This window comes from Sceloporus undulatus, chromosome 7 (assembly GCF_019175285.1).
Source record: "Sceloporus undulatus isolate JIND9_A2432 ecotype Alabama chromosome 7, SceUnd_v1.1, whole genome shotgun sequence".
Lineage (NCBI taxonomy): Eukaryota > Metazoa > Chordata > Lepidosauria > Squamata > Phrynosomatidae > Sceloporus > Sceloporus undulatus.
The window spans coordinates 23,018,377-23,031,393 of NC_056528.1; the positions used below are offsets into that span (position 1 = coordinate 23,018,377).

At 46.6% G+C, this 13,017-nt stretch overlaps 1 protein-coding gene across 5 annotated transcripts in view; it reads left to right on the top strand.

The window, feature by feature from the left end:
- The window catches only part of RALGDS (ral guanine nucleotide dissociation stimulator), a 64,404-nt gene that overhangs the window by 47,695 nt on the left and 3,692 nt on the right, over window positions 1-13,017 (top strand). For 4 of the 5 annotated variants that reach the window (XM_042478351.1, XM_042478348.1, XM_042478350.1 and 1 more), the window contains exons 9-16: window positions 3,609-3,693; window positions 6,068-6,145; window positions 6,662-6,748; window positions 7,281-7,313; window positions 8,411-8,532; window positions 8,922-9,017; window positions 9,765-10,044; window positions 11,010-11,255. In XM_042478351.1, coding sequence (XP_042334285.1) covers window positions 3,609-3,693; window positions 6,068-6,145; window positions 6,662-6,748; window positions 7,281-7,313; window positions 8,411-8,532; window positions 8,922-9,017; window positions 9,765-10,044; window positions 11,010-11,255 — 1,027 coding nt within the window. The remainder of the gene's footprint in view (window positions 1-3,608; window positions 3,694-6,067; window positions 6,146-6,661; window positions 6,749-7,280; window positions 7,314-8,410; window positions 8,533-8,921; window positions 9,018-9,764; window positions 10,045-11,009; window positions 11,256-13,017) is intronic. The other variant, XM_042478349.1, reaches the window with a different exon arrangement.

A 13,017-nucleotide genomic window follows, 5' to 3' on the forward strand; every position in this document is an offset into this window, starting at 1 on the left:
TTTTTAAGGTGGTGATATACTAACAATGATAACATTTATCTGTTAACTCTGTAATGCTGGAAGTTCCTTGCTCCAGAGGCATCATCTTTTCCCCCTATTCACCATCTACTTTTCAATCATTTCTTGAATTCCTGTGTGAAGTTGTTGTTAGCTGCCTTAAAGTCAACCTTGGCTCATGGTGACCCTTTGAATGGAAGTATGCTGTTTAAATGATACATGCATCTGAAGAAGCCAAAAGCAAAGCAGTCCTTATGACAGGAGAATGGCTTTGGCATGGCTTCCGGCCTCTTAGGATGCATGCATCATTTAAACAGCATACCTCCAAAGTGACCTGAAGCAGTTTTATTTCGGCCTGTCTGTTCGGGACCTTACTCTGCTAAGCATAGCTGCTCCAACAAATTCCTGATGTGCCTGGCAGATAATTTCCTCTTTCAAAAGGTGGAGGAAGGAAGAAGGGGATCCGCAATCCTGGACTTGATCCTAACCAAGAAGAAGGAGGTGGTCACTGGAATCACAGTACTCAGTACTACAGCGGAGAGTTTACGGGAAAGTTGTTGCAGAAAGTACAATCACAAACAATCCCATGGAAGAAGAAAAATGAAACTTCTGAAAAAGCCAGTATGGCTGCACAGCAAACTCAAGAAGGAAGTGAAAAGAAAAAAAGGGGGAAAGGACATGTATAAAGAATGGAAAGAAGAGGGTTACTATGATGGCATTTGGGAAGAGGATGGATTTTGCATAATCTCCAGTCTCCAAACATCAGATTAATCACTAATTCTTCTACTCAGTGTGGGTGAGTCTTCTGTTTGTACCTCTCCCTCCCAGAAAGAAGGATCAGCTTAGTGTTGTGGTTTGAGTGTTGGACTACAACTAGGAACCAGAGTTTTAATCCCTTTGGCTCACCATGGAAACCCAGTGGGTGACCTGGGTAAGTCATACTCTCTCAGCCTCAGAAGAAGGCAAAGAAGCTTTTCTGAACAAATCTTGCCAGGAAAACCTCATGGTAGGGTCACCATAAATTGGAAGGAAGGCACCTAACAACAAATACTGTAGAAGACTCTCTTAGAAATTTCATTGTGTGTGACGCACGAGGCCAGCAATGCCCAAGTACCAAATCTCAGAAGAAATTACTTTAGTGCTGTCAGGACTTAATCCTATACAATCCATAAAGCAATCTCTTTGCCTGCACCTTTACTACTCTGGTGTTAATGGAAACAGAGACTCCAAATGGCTAGTCAAGTAGGCATTGCAATAAGCCCCTGCTGTTGCCTCACAGCAGCCTTCCTCCTTTCAGGTGAAGACTTGGAGTTCTTTCTATGAGCTCCTCTCCAGCATTAGAATGGGCCGTGTTTCTTGTATATACGTTTTATTTACATTTCTTGTTGTTTGAATCATTTGAAAAAAGAAAGAAAGAAAATTTGGGTGCATCAGAGACCCAGTTTGCTTGTTTTCACTATGGTGTTAAATTTGTGTTTTTTATCCCATACCTGTTCTGAAAATTGCCCCACTGAATGTGAATGGGCTAAGCAATCCAGCCAAAAGGAACAAGATTCAGAAAATCAGAAACAAGGAGGCTTCAGATGTCCTTCTGCTCCAAGAGACTCACCACAGGAGGGACCTTATTCCATCTCACTGGCAAACTCAAAGGTCCATTGTGTCTTTGCTGACAGAAGGCAGTGTTGTAGTCATATGAGGCTCAATTTAATGCCCTGACATTGCACCTGACCCTACCCTTGGAATATTCTTCAGTTGCTCAAAGACTTCCAGGAAGGACACAATTCTTAAAGATGACCTAAATGCCACCGCAGAGCCTATAAGTCATAGTGACTTCATCAACACGAGCAATTTACCTTTCAAGAATTTGGGTGGCTCATGGCATGGGATGGACCCTACTGAACTGGATTATTCCTAGCTCTTTTACAGACATAAGACATAATTCCAGGCTAGACTATATACTGATTTCAAATAATTTGGTTAATAAGGTCCTAGAGGCTCAGATAAAATCAATCTCCACTTTCGATTGTTCACCAGCTGGACTTAATTTACAACTAGGGAATAAAGACCCAAAATCATTTTACCCAATATCCTTTTACAGAACACAGTTTCTAAAGATAAATTTCATTCAGAATTTTTAACTGAAAAATTGACTCCTGATATTGGTATTAATAAAGTATGGGATACATTATAAGCTGAGTTAGGGGTGAATGCATAAAAGGATTGTCAGCATTAAGGAAAAGGTCTGGTTTAATGAGAATTCAGCTCCTCTCTGAAGTAAAAATTCTGCAGTCCAGCCATCAATCATCTGTGTCTTCTACTATATCGTAATAACTTTCATGTAAAAGAACAGGGTTTCAAGCGCTCAGTATTTATAAAATTTCACATAATTTACAATTTATTAAGAGTTCTATGAATTTGGAAATAAGAATTCTAAATTACTTGCTAACCAGATTCAGAAAAAAAGATCCTATGCAATATACACCCTACTCAATTAAAACAGCTAGTGGCAAAATGACTTCTGATACTAAAGAAATTAATGATATGTTTAAACAGTTCTTTAAATTTATTTATTATTCTTTAAACCCAGATGAATTCATAGAATCATAGAGTTGGAAGAGACCCCAAGGGCCATCCAGTCCAACCCCATTCTGCCAGGCAAGAATACATAACCAAAGCACCCCAATAGATGACTATCCAGCTTCTGTTTAAAGACCTCCAAATAAAGAGACTTCACCATTCTCTGAGGGAGTGTGTTCTACTGTCAAACAGCTCCTACTGCCAGGAAGTTATTCCTAATGTTGAGAATGTTGAGAATCTTTTCCTGTAGCTTGCATCTATTGTTCCATGTCCATTCTCTGGAGCAGCAGAAAACAAGCTTACTCCATCCTCAATATGACACCGCCTCAAATACCTATACAGGGCTATCATATCATCTCTTAAGCCTCTCTTTTCCAGGCTGAACATATCCAGCTGCCTAAATCTCTCTTCATAAGGCATGGTTTCCAGTCCCTTCGCCATTTTGGTCAGCCTCCTCTGGATATGCTCCAGCTTGTCAACATCCGTTTTGAATTGTGGTGCCCAGACCTAGACACAGTATTCCATTCTGAACCCACCCATCCTGGTGGATAAAATGCAGAACTTCAAGTCCTATGGTTTTCAGTGGTGGCACATGCGGGTGCTGCTGCTCTTCTGTGGCCACATGCTTGCACAGTCATTAGGGGCAATGTGGCTTGCCATCCCATGCTTAAATCTATGAGAGAGCAAGCTGCATTTATTTTTTAACTTTGGTATTTTTGAAAATAATTTTACAGTGTTATAATTGTGATTTGATTTTAATTGCTTTTCTTCTGTGAGTTGCCTTGGTTTCCACCTCAGAAGAAAGGTAACATATAAAATAATTAAGCCATCTTAAATCCCATCTTGGAAGAAAAGTGGGATATAAATTCAATAAATAAATAAATAAATGAGTGAATTCTGGCAGTTTTAAATTTTTTAAAGTTGACATTGCCAGGCTTAATGAAATACAATTACTTCTGAGAAGTAAAGGAGACAGCATGGGAAGGCAGCCCTAAAAGAGGCCAGGAGTTCATTTTTTGTTCTTCCCTCAACAGTGAGAGCTTCCGCACTTTCCATGAGCTATCAGAAATCTTTTCAGATGACAATAACCACTCTTTGAGCCGTGAGCTCCTTATTAAGGTAAGACATTGGTTTAATCTGTTTCTTTCTGTGACACACAAAACTATGCTGTTCATGCTGTTGCACTCACCCAGGGCTGGCTGATGAATCGGGGCCATTAATTAGGGTGTGGAGCATTCAATCCAAATGTACACTTTTCTCTCCTGGTGCAGTGGAGATAGGTGGGTGAGCAGGAGGAGAGCAGTCTGTGACTGTCAACCTGCTGTTAACAGCACTGATTGGCCATGGCCAGTGCTGCCATGAAGGACCCTTCTGTTTAGTTAACTACTGTATGCTTTGCTTTGTCAGATGAGCCTGAGTCAGGAAACTGGGCTCCTAGCATGGGTTAGCTTTGCATTACATTCTGCTTATCTTCATTGAAGTGTTGTTTTAGCAAATCTGTTATCACCTTTAGTGTTTCCACCACTTAATAGTTTAAATTTCTGATGCATTTGGATTTCCCAAAGCCATATTAGAGATGCCTTTTTTTGGGAAGGAATGTCTGTGTGATTTGCAGTCAAATCCTAAAAGAATTTTGAGACCTAATTGTATAACAGGAGCAGGAACTAAAGACTCCCCTCTACTTCACCTTTTACTGTTGAAGTGAAAAGAATTTGGAGTCACCAGGGAATGGATCTTGGTCTGAAGGGACTGTGAGCCCCTTTCAAGTCTTGGTACCCAGAACAAGCTATTGGGCTCAGAATTCTTTCATTCTGTGTGTTTCTTTGGCACCAAGTTGGGGGCTCTTGGCAATATCTGTTGCTCCTGCCAACCTGGAATCTGCACACCTCTGTAGGCTCTCCTGTCTCTTTTAACTGCTGCTGGTGAGTTCGTATCCTACAGGTGTTGCTTGACTGAAATTATTTTCTTGTCATGCAGCTCCTTAAAAGCACAAACGTTATGTCAGGGGTGTGTATGTGTGTGTGTGTGTGTGAGAGAGAGAGAGCTTGCTGGCCTGGCAGCCAAGGGATGGTTTGCTGTTCCCATTATGCTCTCCTCCCCAGTCGCATCTTCCCTGCAGAGTGGTGAAAGCAGCAGCTAGAGAACCTCAGATCTGTTCTTGACTCTTTCTTCACTGCCCCTCCCCTGCTCCATGTTGTCAACCTGATGTGTTCAGTGCCTTTGCAGCGGTTCCGTGGTTGTCTTCTTAGTGGCGCATTGGCCATTGCATCCTTTTCAGTCTGACAAATCACACTTCTGCCATCTCCAAGAGTTCTCAGTGTGGGCCCTTCTATAAAGCCTGTGTCCTACAAAACACACACCCCTTGTTTGTGGGCTGGTGGATAATATCTACGCAAAATGGTGGGTTGTCTTCTGAGACTGGCCTTTTTTCTAGCGTCTTCTCTCCCGTAGGTGCTGGCCAGCCAAGTGGGCAGCCGCATGTTGGGAACAGGTTTACAGGCTGTTTTTGGTCTGTTTTTCTCCATTTCCCTTTAGAAAGGAGAGCAAAACGTTCCAAAAACTTCTGCCCAGCATCTGGGATAGGCAGAATGTGTGATGATACAGTCCACCCACCCCATCCCCCTGGTTGCACTGGCTCTTCACCAGAAAAGGACCTATGAGTATTTATTTATATCCCACCTTTTCTCCAACCCAGGACTCAGAGTGATGTAGGAAGGTTAAAAAGGGACAGAGCTAAAAGGTTCCCTTCATACAAAAGCTAATAATATACCGAATATGGCTGACCTCATGCATAAGTTGAGGGTAGGTTTTGGGACCAAAATTATGGATTTTGATATGAGCCATGGCTATCTTGAGGGTAAAACTTAGGGGCATGCAACAAAGGAGCCAAAGGATGAAACAAAGGAAAACAGTGCCAAAGAACTTACAAGATTCCGTCAGGCATCCTGTTGGTGTTCACCCTAAAGGCAAGATTAATGAGAGAACAGAGCCAGGTCAGTGCTTCCAGGACAGATTCCACTCATGTCTTTCACTAGGGGATTATTCCTTTTTAAATAAGAGTTAAAATACAATATGTACTTACATTGACCCATGGATAATTTGACTTGGGTTTTTTTGGATCAATTTTTTGACCTAAATTTCTAGACTTATACATGAGTATATCCAGTAATTAGACTACCCACATAATAACAAAGCATCCTCCTGCCTGAGGGTTGGTGTGCGCTCTCTTGGCGTGCTTTGAAGGGCCTCACACAGAGAGGGGTGGCTGTCCCACTCAGGGTTTTCCTTAGGATTCGTGATCCTCCATGAAGAGGCTGAGAACCACGTCTTCTGTTGGATCTCCTCCTGTCAGTATTTGCTGGGTAACATTTTATCAGAAGCTGCATGGTGGCGGCAGCCCTCACTGGAAGTGGCCACAGCCCTTGTCCACAGGATGCAGTCTCTCTGAACTCATCTGCCTGCCTCTCTCTTTTTTGCCACTGGGGAAATGCAGGAGGGAACCTCCAAATTTGCCACGCTAGAGATCAACCCAAAGAGAGCTCAGAAGCGGCAGCAGCAGCAACGTGAAATGGTGAGTGGAAGAAGGCTCTTTCATCCTCTTCCTCTGCAGCCATCTGACCCACAGCAGACCATTGGCCCATCTCAGCTCAGAACTGCCTGCCTTAACTGGCAAGAGTGAGAGAAAAGTTCCTTTACTCACTTGCTAGACCTCTGGCTGAGGAATGTCTCCCAAAAGCATATTAATGTGCAAGCTTACCCCTGCATGTGCTGAGTTTGGGGCCTGCCCAATGTCTGGCAGGTACTCCCCTGCTGAGTTGTAGTCTGTCCCTCAAGTGGGAGCATGTCTGCCTTTGACTACCTCCCCTTTTTGACTTAACTGAGCTCTGACCTGCCAGCCAATGTGCTGGATCTCTCAGACAGCTGTTTCTCCCCTTCATGGTTCCCTTTTCCTATTGGTGGTGGTGCAGGTCCAGCCATGGTGGCAAAGTGATGGTTCCCCTCTCATGGGGCAGTCCCATGGGGCCTCCCTGACTGTGGGTGCCTTGCCCCCCTCCTATGGTCTTCACACTTCTCTTCCTCTTTCTAGGGAGTAATGCAAGGCACCATCCCTTATCTGGGCACCTTCCTCACAGACCTGGTGATGTTGGACACAGCCATGAAGGACTATTTGGAGGTAGACAAGGGGGGAAATCAGAGAAAGGGGAAATAGTGCCCTAGTGCACATTCTGCTTCAGAGCAGGGGTGGATAATTTTATGGCCCCCAGTTGTTGGACTGTAAGTCCTGTTTGGCCCCTGACCAGCATAGACAGTGGTGAGAGATAATGGGAGTTGCACTCTAGCAGTGTCTGGAGAGCTGTGTGTTTCTGATCTCTGTTTACATACATCAGAAACCAAATAAAAAATGATTTGTGTCTTTGCAGACCTTAAAGTCTAAACTGTGGATCTTTTGAAAATGGTCCAGCTCCATATCTTGTCTGTCTTTTTATCCCATATAATAAGAGTAGACCCATTCTTTGAATGTGGACCCTTTTATGTAACCAAAATGGCACTGCGTATCCACAAGAGGGAGCAGGAACCTTTTCTTTGCTGAAGAAAGTACATTAATTCTGTATTTTCAAGGCCTTTCTGTCTTTGGGAACTCCAAATCAACAGTGGATTGTTTTTAATTGTCTTCTTTCTACTTTTCCCCCACCCCTCTCTTCCAGGGTGGCCTGATCAACTTTGAGAAAAGGAGGAAGGTGAGGAGGAGGAGGAGGTGGTGTAGTGATGATCGTGATAGACAGATATGTATGTGCTGCCTAATACTCATGTTCCCTGTGTAATATCCAGGAACAGTTAAACAAAATAAAACTGCAAGTCACAAAACGTACAGTAGAAAATATAATCATTATACTAAACTTTTTAAGTTTATTATAATGAGCAATACCAAGGAGAAAATTAAACAGATTGTAAAATTTAAATGACGAGTTTTAAAAATAGGCCTGGGAAAGTCAGAGCCTGCAATGAGACGTGCATACAAGACCCTCAGGTCCCATGCCAGGTCTGCACAGAAAGCCGTAAACGCTTTCTCCTCCTGTAGTCAGAAAAGCCCCATCTCTGTGCTGCAGGGCAGTGTTTCTGTGTATGTGCACACGCTCATGCACCGTGGCCTAGTTTGCAGAAGTACACAAACAATCTTCAGAAAGGCAAGCAAAGAATAGAAGGGAGAGTTCCTCCAGAACCTCCCAATGGATACTGTGTTATGAATTCAGAAGTGAAAGAGCAGTCCTCATCACCAGATACATTAGATATAAGCAGTGAGGGAGCCATGAATTGCACAGGAGGGGTGTGTGCCTGGCTGGGCTCAAGCCATTCTGCCTTCTTCCAGCTCTGCTTCCTTGACAAAATCCCCTTTGGCTGGCCAGGACTCCTGGCTGCCTCAAAGAGAGATTCTGTGTGGTATCACCACACTGAACACACTCCCTGACATTGCATGGCTCGATATGCCTAATGGCAGAGGTGGAACAGCACATCCTGGGAAAGGGCACAGTTGCCTGAAATCCTGCAAGAGTTTGCCCTGAGACTCAGTGAGAATGAAATCGGATTTGTCCAGTTAGTGCCAGGCACCTCTTTTACATCAAAAAAATTCTAGTTTATCTGAACAATATTTATAGAATAGAGTTTAAATGGTTGTAAATCCTGTGAGATTCATAGTTGTGAATTCTGTGAGATTCTGAGTGGCTCATCTCTCCCTCTCCCCCCTCCCCTGGGTTCTTCCCATGTCCCCTTCCCACACTGGGTTTTGTCCTGGGACACCCTCAGCTGGGCTTCACCTTCCTCCTCTTCCTCCTGGCAGGAGTTTGAGGTCATTGCCCAGATCAAGCTGCTCCAGTCGGCCTGCAACAACTACAACTTCATCCGGGAGGGCCGCTTTGTCACCTGGTTCCACAGCATGGAGAAGTTGAGTGAAGCAGAGAGGTGAGTTCAGCAGCGGCAGCCTTCTCCTCTTCCTCTTTCTCTTGTATCCAAATGCCACCACGGAACACCTCCCTCCTGCCCACCAGCCCATGAGCATATTTTACCTGTGCTGGGGGGGGGTCTCTTTTTGCAGCTGCACCTATGGCTTGCCAGTAGGGCCAGAAATCTGCCTTCCCAGGTTGGGCATGAACCGAGGTTTCCCACTCTCACCTGCACCTGGGAGATGGTGGCAGACGAGGAAGAGAGCACAGCACCCCTGCAGTGTTGCCAAACCCTCCCTCCCACTCTTGGATCAGGCCCACCAACCGTCAGCTGCCTTCCTCCCCACCCAGACCCCGTCTTTCCTCTTGAGAGGCTCATTGGGCTCCTCTGCTTTTCCTCCTCCACAGTTACAGCCTGTCGTGTGAGATCGAGCCCCTCTCAGAATCTGCCAGCAATACCCTGAAGGCCAAGAAGAACACCGGCATCATCAAGCGCTGGAGCGAGTAAGTACCAACCCTCCATCCCCAGCTCTGACTTGAGAGTCCAGAGGGTCCTGATCTTCTGACAAACAAAACTGAATGGGAGAGGCACTGACAGAACTGTGGGGAGGGAACAGTCTTTTTTCCTAGGTGGGGCCACAGATCACATGAAGTTTCCCCTGGCATCAGCTGGCACAGTGGCCTGCCCTCTGGCTACAGGTATTACCTAAGGTCTGATGGGCAACCTCAGGCCCAGAAGTCCAATCAGTCCCCACTAGGGCCACTTTCAGTTGGGGTTTTTGCAGCTTTTGTGTCCATTTTCCCCATTCCCAAAGCATCAATGGCTCTCTCTCCTGAGGCCAGTAGTGCCACTAGGGTCGCTGTCACCCAGTATTGGTAACGGAGTCTCATGGGCAGAGAAAGGACATAGAAACATTGCTCCCTGTGCTGCAAGCGAGGCCTGTCCTTTCTCTGCTCACTGAGACTCACCCCACGGCTTTCAGACTCAATGGGTGAAGAAAGGAGACACACTTCTTACTCACCCCCTGCCTTTTCTTCCACTGAGCTCCAGCATTAAAATGATGTAGGCAAACGAACGCCATGACCTATTTCTGTCAAAAGGCAGACTAAAGTTTGAGGAGGAGTACTGTCACCCTACTTATGGTGTCACCTAGTTCAGCCCCCTCTCCCCTCCCCCCAAATGCAGCTCCTGAGACACTTCCTTGTAGGCCTGGTGCTGAGCTGGCTGCCTTCTTTGTTTATCTCATCCAGCCGGCAGGCACCCACCACTGAGCCCTGTACTAGTGGCAGTTGTCACTCCAAGTCCTTTGACCAGCTGAAGTGTGGGCCCTACCTGTGCAGTGGGGACAGCACAGCCGACTCCGTCAGTGTCACTTCAGCCGGTTCCAGCAGTTCCGACGTAGAGGAAGTCAACGCTGGCTTCATCCCTGACTCCCCCGAGGGCCAAGAGAAGAAGGTACCAGGCGGCAGCGGCAGCAGTGACGGTGGCGGCTCCCTGGGCCCTGCTCACGCCCTGGTGGGCAGGCAGCAGGTGCGCCTCTTGGGCCAGAGGAAGGGTGGGGGGCACTGGCTGGAATCCATAGCCACTGAGCTCTGGGCCCCCATGACTCCAGGGCCCCTGGCTCCTGCCACCCCGGGTCCACTGAGGGTAGAGTTTGAACATCAAGCCCCCCCACACACACACACACAGTGGTTTGCAGGAGGAGGGGGAGGAACCTTTGCTTTTATCCTGGAAGGGAGAAACCCCCCGGCATGCATTGTGAAGCCCTCCTCCCAAGTGCTGTTCTTCTGCCCTGATCAGGAGAGTGGGAGCAAAATGTGACCCTTGGGGTCCAACCCTTCAAGCCCACCCCCCAGCCCCATTTTAAGAAGTGGTGCTGATTTTCAGGCTGATATTCGCGCCCCCCCCCCCAGCCCCGTTTTAAGAAGGCATCTGAAAAATGGCCAAACAGATTGAAAGCCTTACTCTGCTCCTGCAACCAGACCCAAATTTGGCAAAGATGGTGGTCTGAAAGGAGGCAACATAGATTTCTGTGTGCTGAAACATGGTGGTATGACCCACTGGAGATGTGATGGTAGGATAAATACCCCCTGCCCCTTGTTGCTCCACTGCTGGTCATGAGGAGGTGCCAGAAAGCAGTCCTTGTGGGGCAAAGGGATATAAGAAAGGCTGGGGAGGGGAGGCAGAGAGAGAGATGATGTGGACCTTTTCCTCCCTCTTCCTTAGTCATCCTCCAGCTCTGTAGCAAGGATCTGCTGGAGGAGAGGGATGTGGTGCAGAAAACTGTCCTGGAGCAAAGTTGTGCATGAGCATCAGACTCAAGACCCTGCACTCTCCTGCAGCACTGGGTGCTGCTTGTGCCAGGAGGGCACTGGGGATTTGCAATCACATCTAGCTGTGCTGGAGTCCTGGCTGATCTGTTTAATGAAAGCCTCTGAATTCTCCCTTCTTCCCTCTCCCTTCTCGTCCCACTGCCCCCCTCTGGCCGGCTGCAGTTCTGGGAGTCCACTTCACTCTCCTCCTTGGACACGTCTGGCATCGGCTCGAGTTCCAGCAGTGCCTCCTCATCCTCGGTCTCCTCCACGCCAGTGGTGGCCTCACGCACCCACAAGCGCTCTGTCTCAGGCCTTTCCAGCTACTCCTCCCTCTCGCTGCCGCTCTACAACCAGCAGATTGACGACTGCTGCATCATCCGGGTCAGCTTAGCTGTGGAGAATGGCAACATGTACAAGAGCATCCTGGTCAGTGCCCTCCACAGGAGTGGGGGTGGGGGTGGTGGAAGAGTGGGGTGGATTTTGGAGGCTTGAGGGGGTGAAGAGGTTAGCTAGCTATCATCTTCACCCACTCATTACCAGTCCTACTGGCCTCCAGGCCATTTGGGCTTCTGCTTTCTTGATTCCTTATGACTGGGTGCATAAGCTAGGGCTGATAGGAAATACAGTCCAAGAGACTCAAAGGACTGCCAGTTGAGAGAGGAAGGCTATCAAATTTTGTGCTTTTCCTCATTTTTTTAACTTGTGCCATTCTGCCAGTTGTCATGGGGGGGGGTCAGATGGAGGCAGTATGTGTGTGTTTGTGTGTACACATGGACACTGACAGCTTTTGGGACAACAGCAGGAATGGGTTGAAGTCCTATATTATGGCCTGATGGTCTGCCTGTATGTGTCCCAGCCATTGTCCACACCTTTTCAGGGATACCTCTGCTCTCATGAGGACTGGAATCTTGGTTGTTTTTGAAGAAAAACTAAGACTATTAGGATGTTGAATCCCACTTTCCATAGTACAGTTACAACACATAGTACCTTAGCAGCACTTGATGTTCAACGGTGCCAGTCCGTTTAAGCGAGCTAGGCAGGTTATGTTACCATATGCACACATAATAAGGTAGCATCCTTTGTGGTTTACAACCCTGTTGCTGGCATAAGCAATAGCAAGTACATTTCTATACCGCTTATCAGTGAATTAGCACATCCTAAGCGGTTTACAATGTGTAAGCCAATAAGCTAACCCTAGGTCAGTGTGCATCTGTTTTTGGTCACTCCAAAGCTTGATCTTCCACCTCTCCCTCCTTCCACAATGACCGAAACACCATTCTTTGCCTGGCAGACAGCAAGGTGCATGGGAATCCCTCTAACCAAATGTGAATAATTGCATCCACATCTGAAACCTCCAGAGGACCCCAATGGGACCTCAGCAGAGGATACATTCATTTTGTGTCTAGCTACAGGGGCATAGCCAAAGGCCTCCCTGGTCCTTCCCTGCACTCCACCAGGCACAGAATAACCATAAGGAGGATTGGGGTGGGGGGGGCTTCAGCAGCTTTGTGGTAAATCTGTGGGATGTCAGATAGTTCTACATGGGGAGTTACTACCTTAGGCAAAGTCTGTGGGATCACAGCCACAGATTTATTTACAGTAAATCTAGACAATACTTTGTGTGTAGTGCAGTGCATTCTGGGATGTGCCACCTAAGGGACAGTCTCCCTCCTTTTGAACCTGCCTGGATGTTTTGATCTTTGGAAGAGCCCTCTTTGGCAAAAGCCTTGTTCGCAGAGGCCCACAAGGCAGGAGTTTGTCCTGTGTGTCTCCTGGATGGTGAATTGGCTTCTCCTCCGAGGCATAGTGTGTAAATTTACAGCGCTTTATAAATAAAGGTTAATTAATAATAATAATAATAATAATAATAATAATAATAATAATAATAAGTGGGTTGCTCTGGCTGCTTTCAGGAAGGGTCTAAAGACCTGGCAGGCCAGAAGAAAAGGCTAGAGATGAGGAGGAAAAAATAATAATGTTTGTTCATGTTCTTAAGCTCCTCCTTTGGTTGCTTTTAAGCCAGCCATTGCACTGATGGACTGTAAACATGCTGAATCCTGTTAATGATGGGCACATCTGACAGTGTGGCTTATCTGCATGTGCCTCATTTTGCAGTTGCATTCTTGCCTCCCAGCAGCTATCAAGCCCCAAGATGGCATCTCCTGCTGTGGCAGTGGCATCTTCCTGG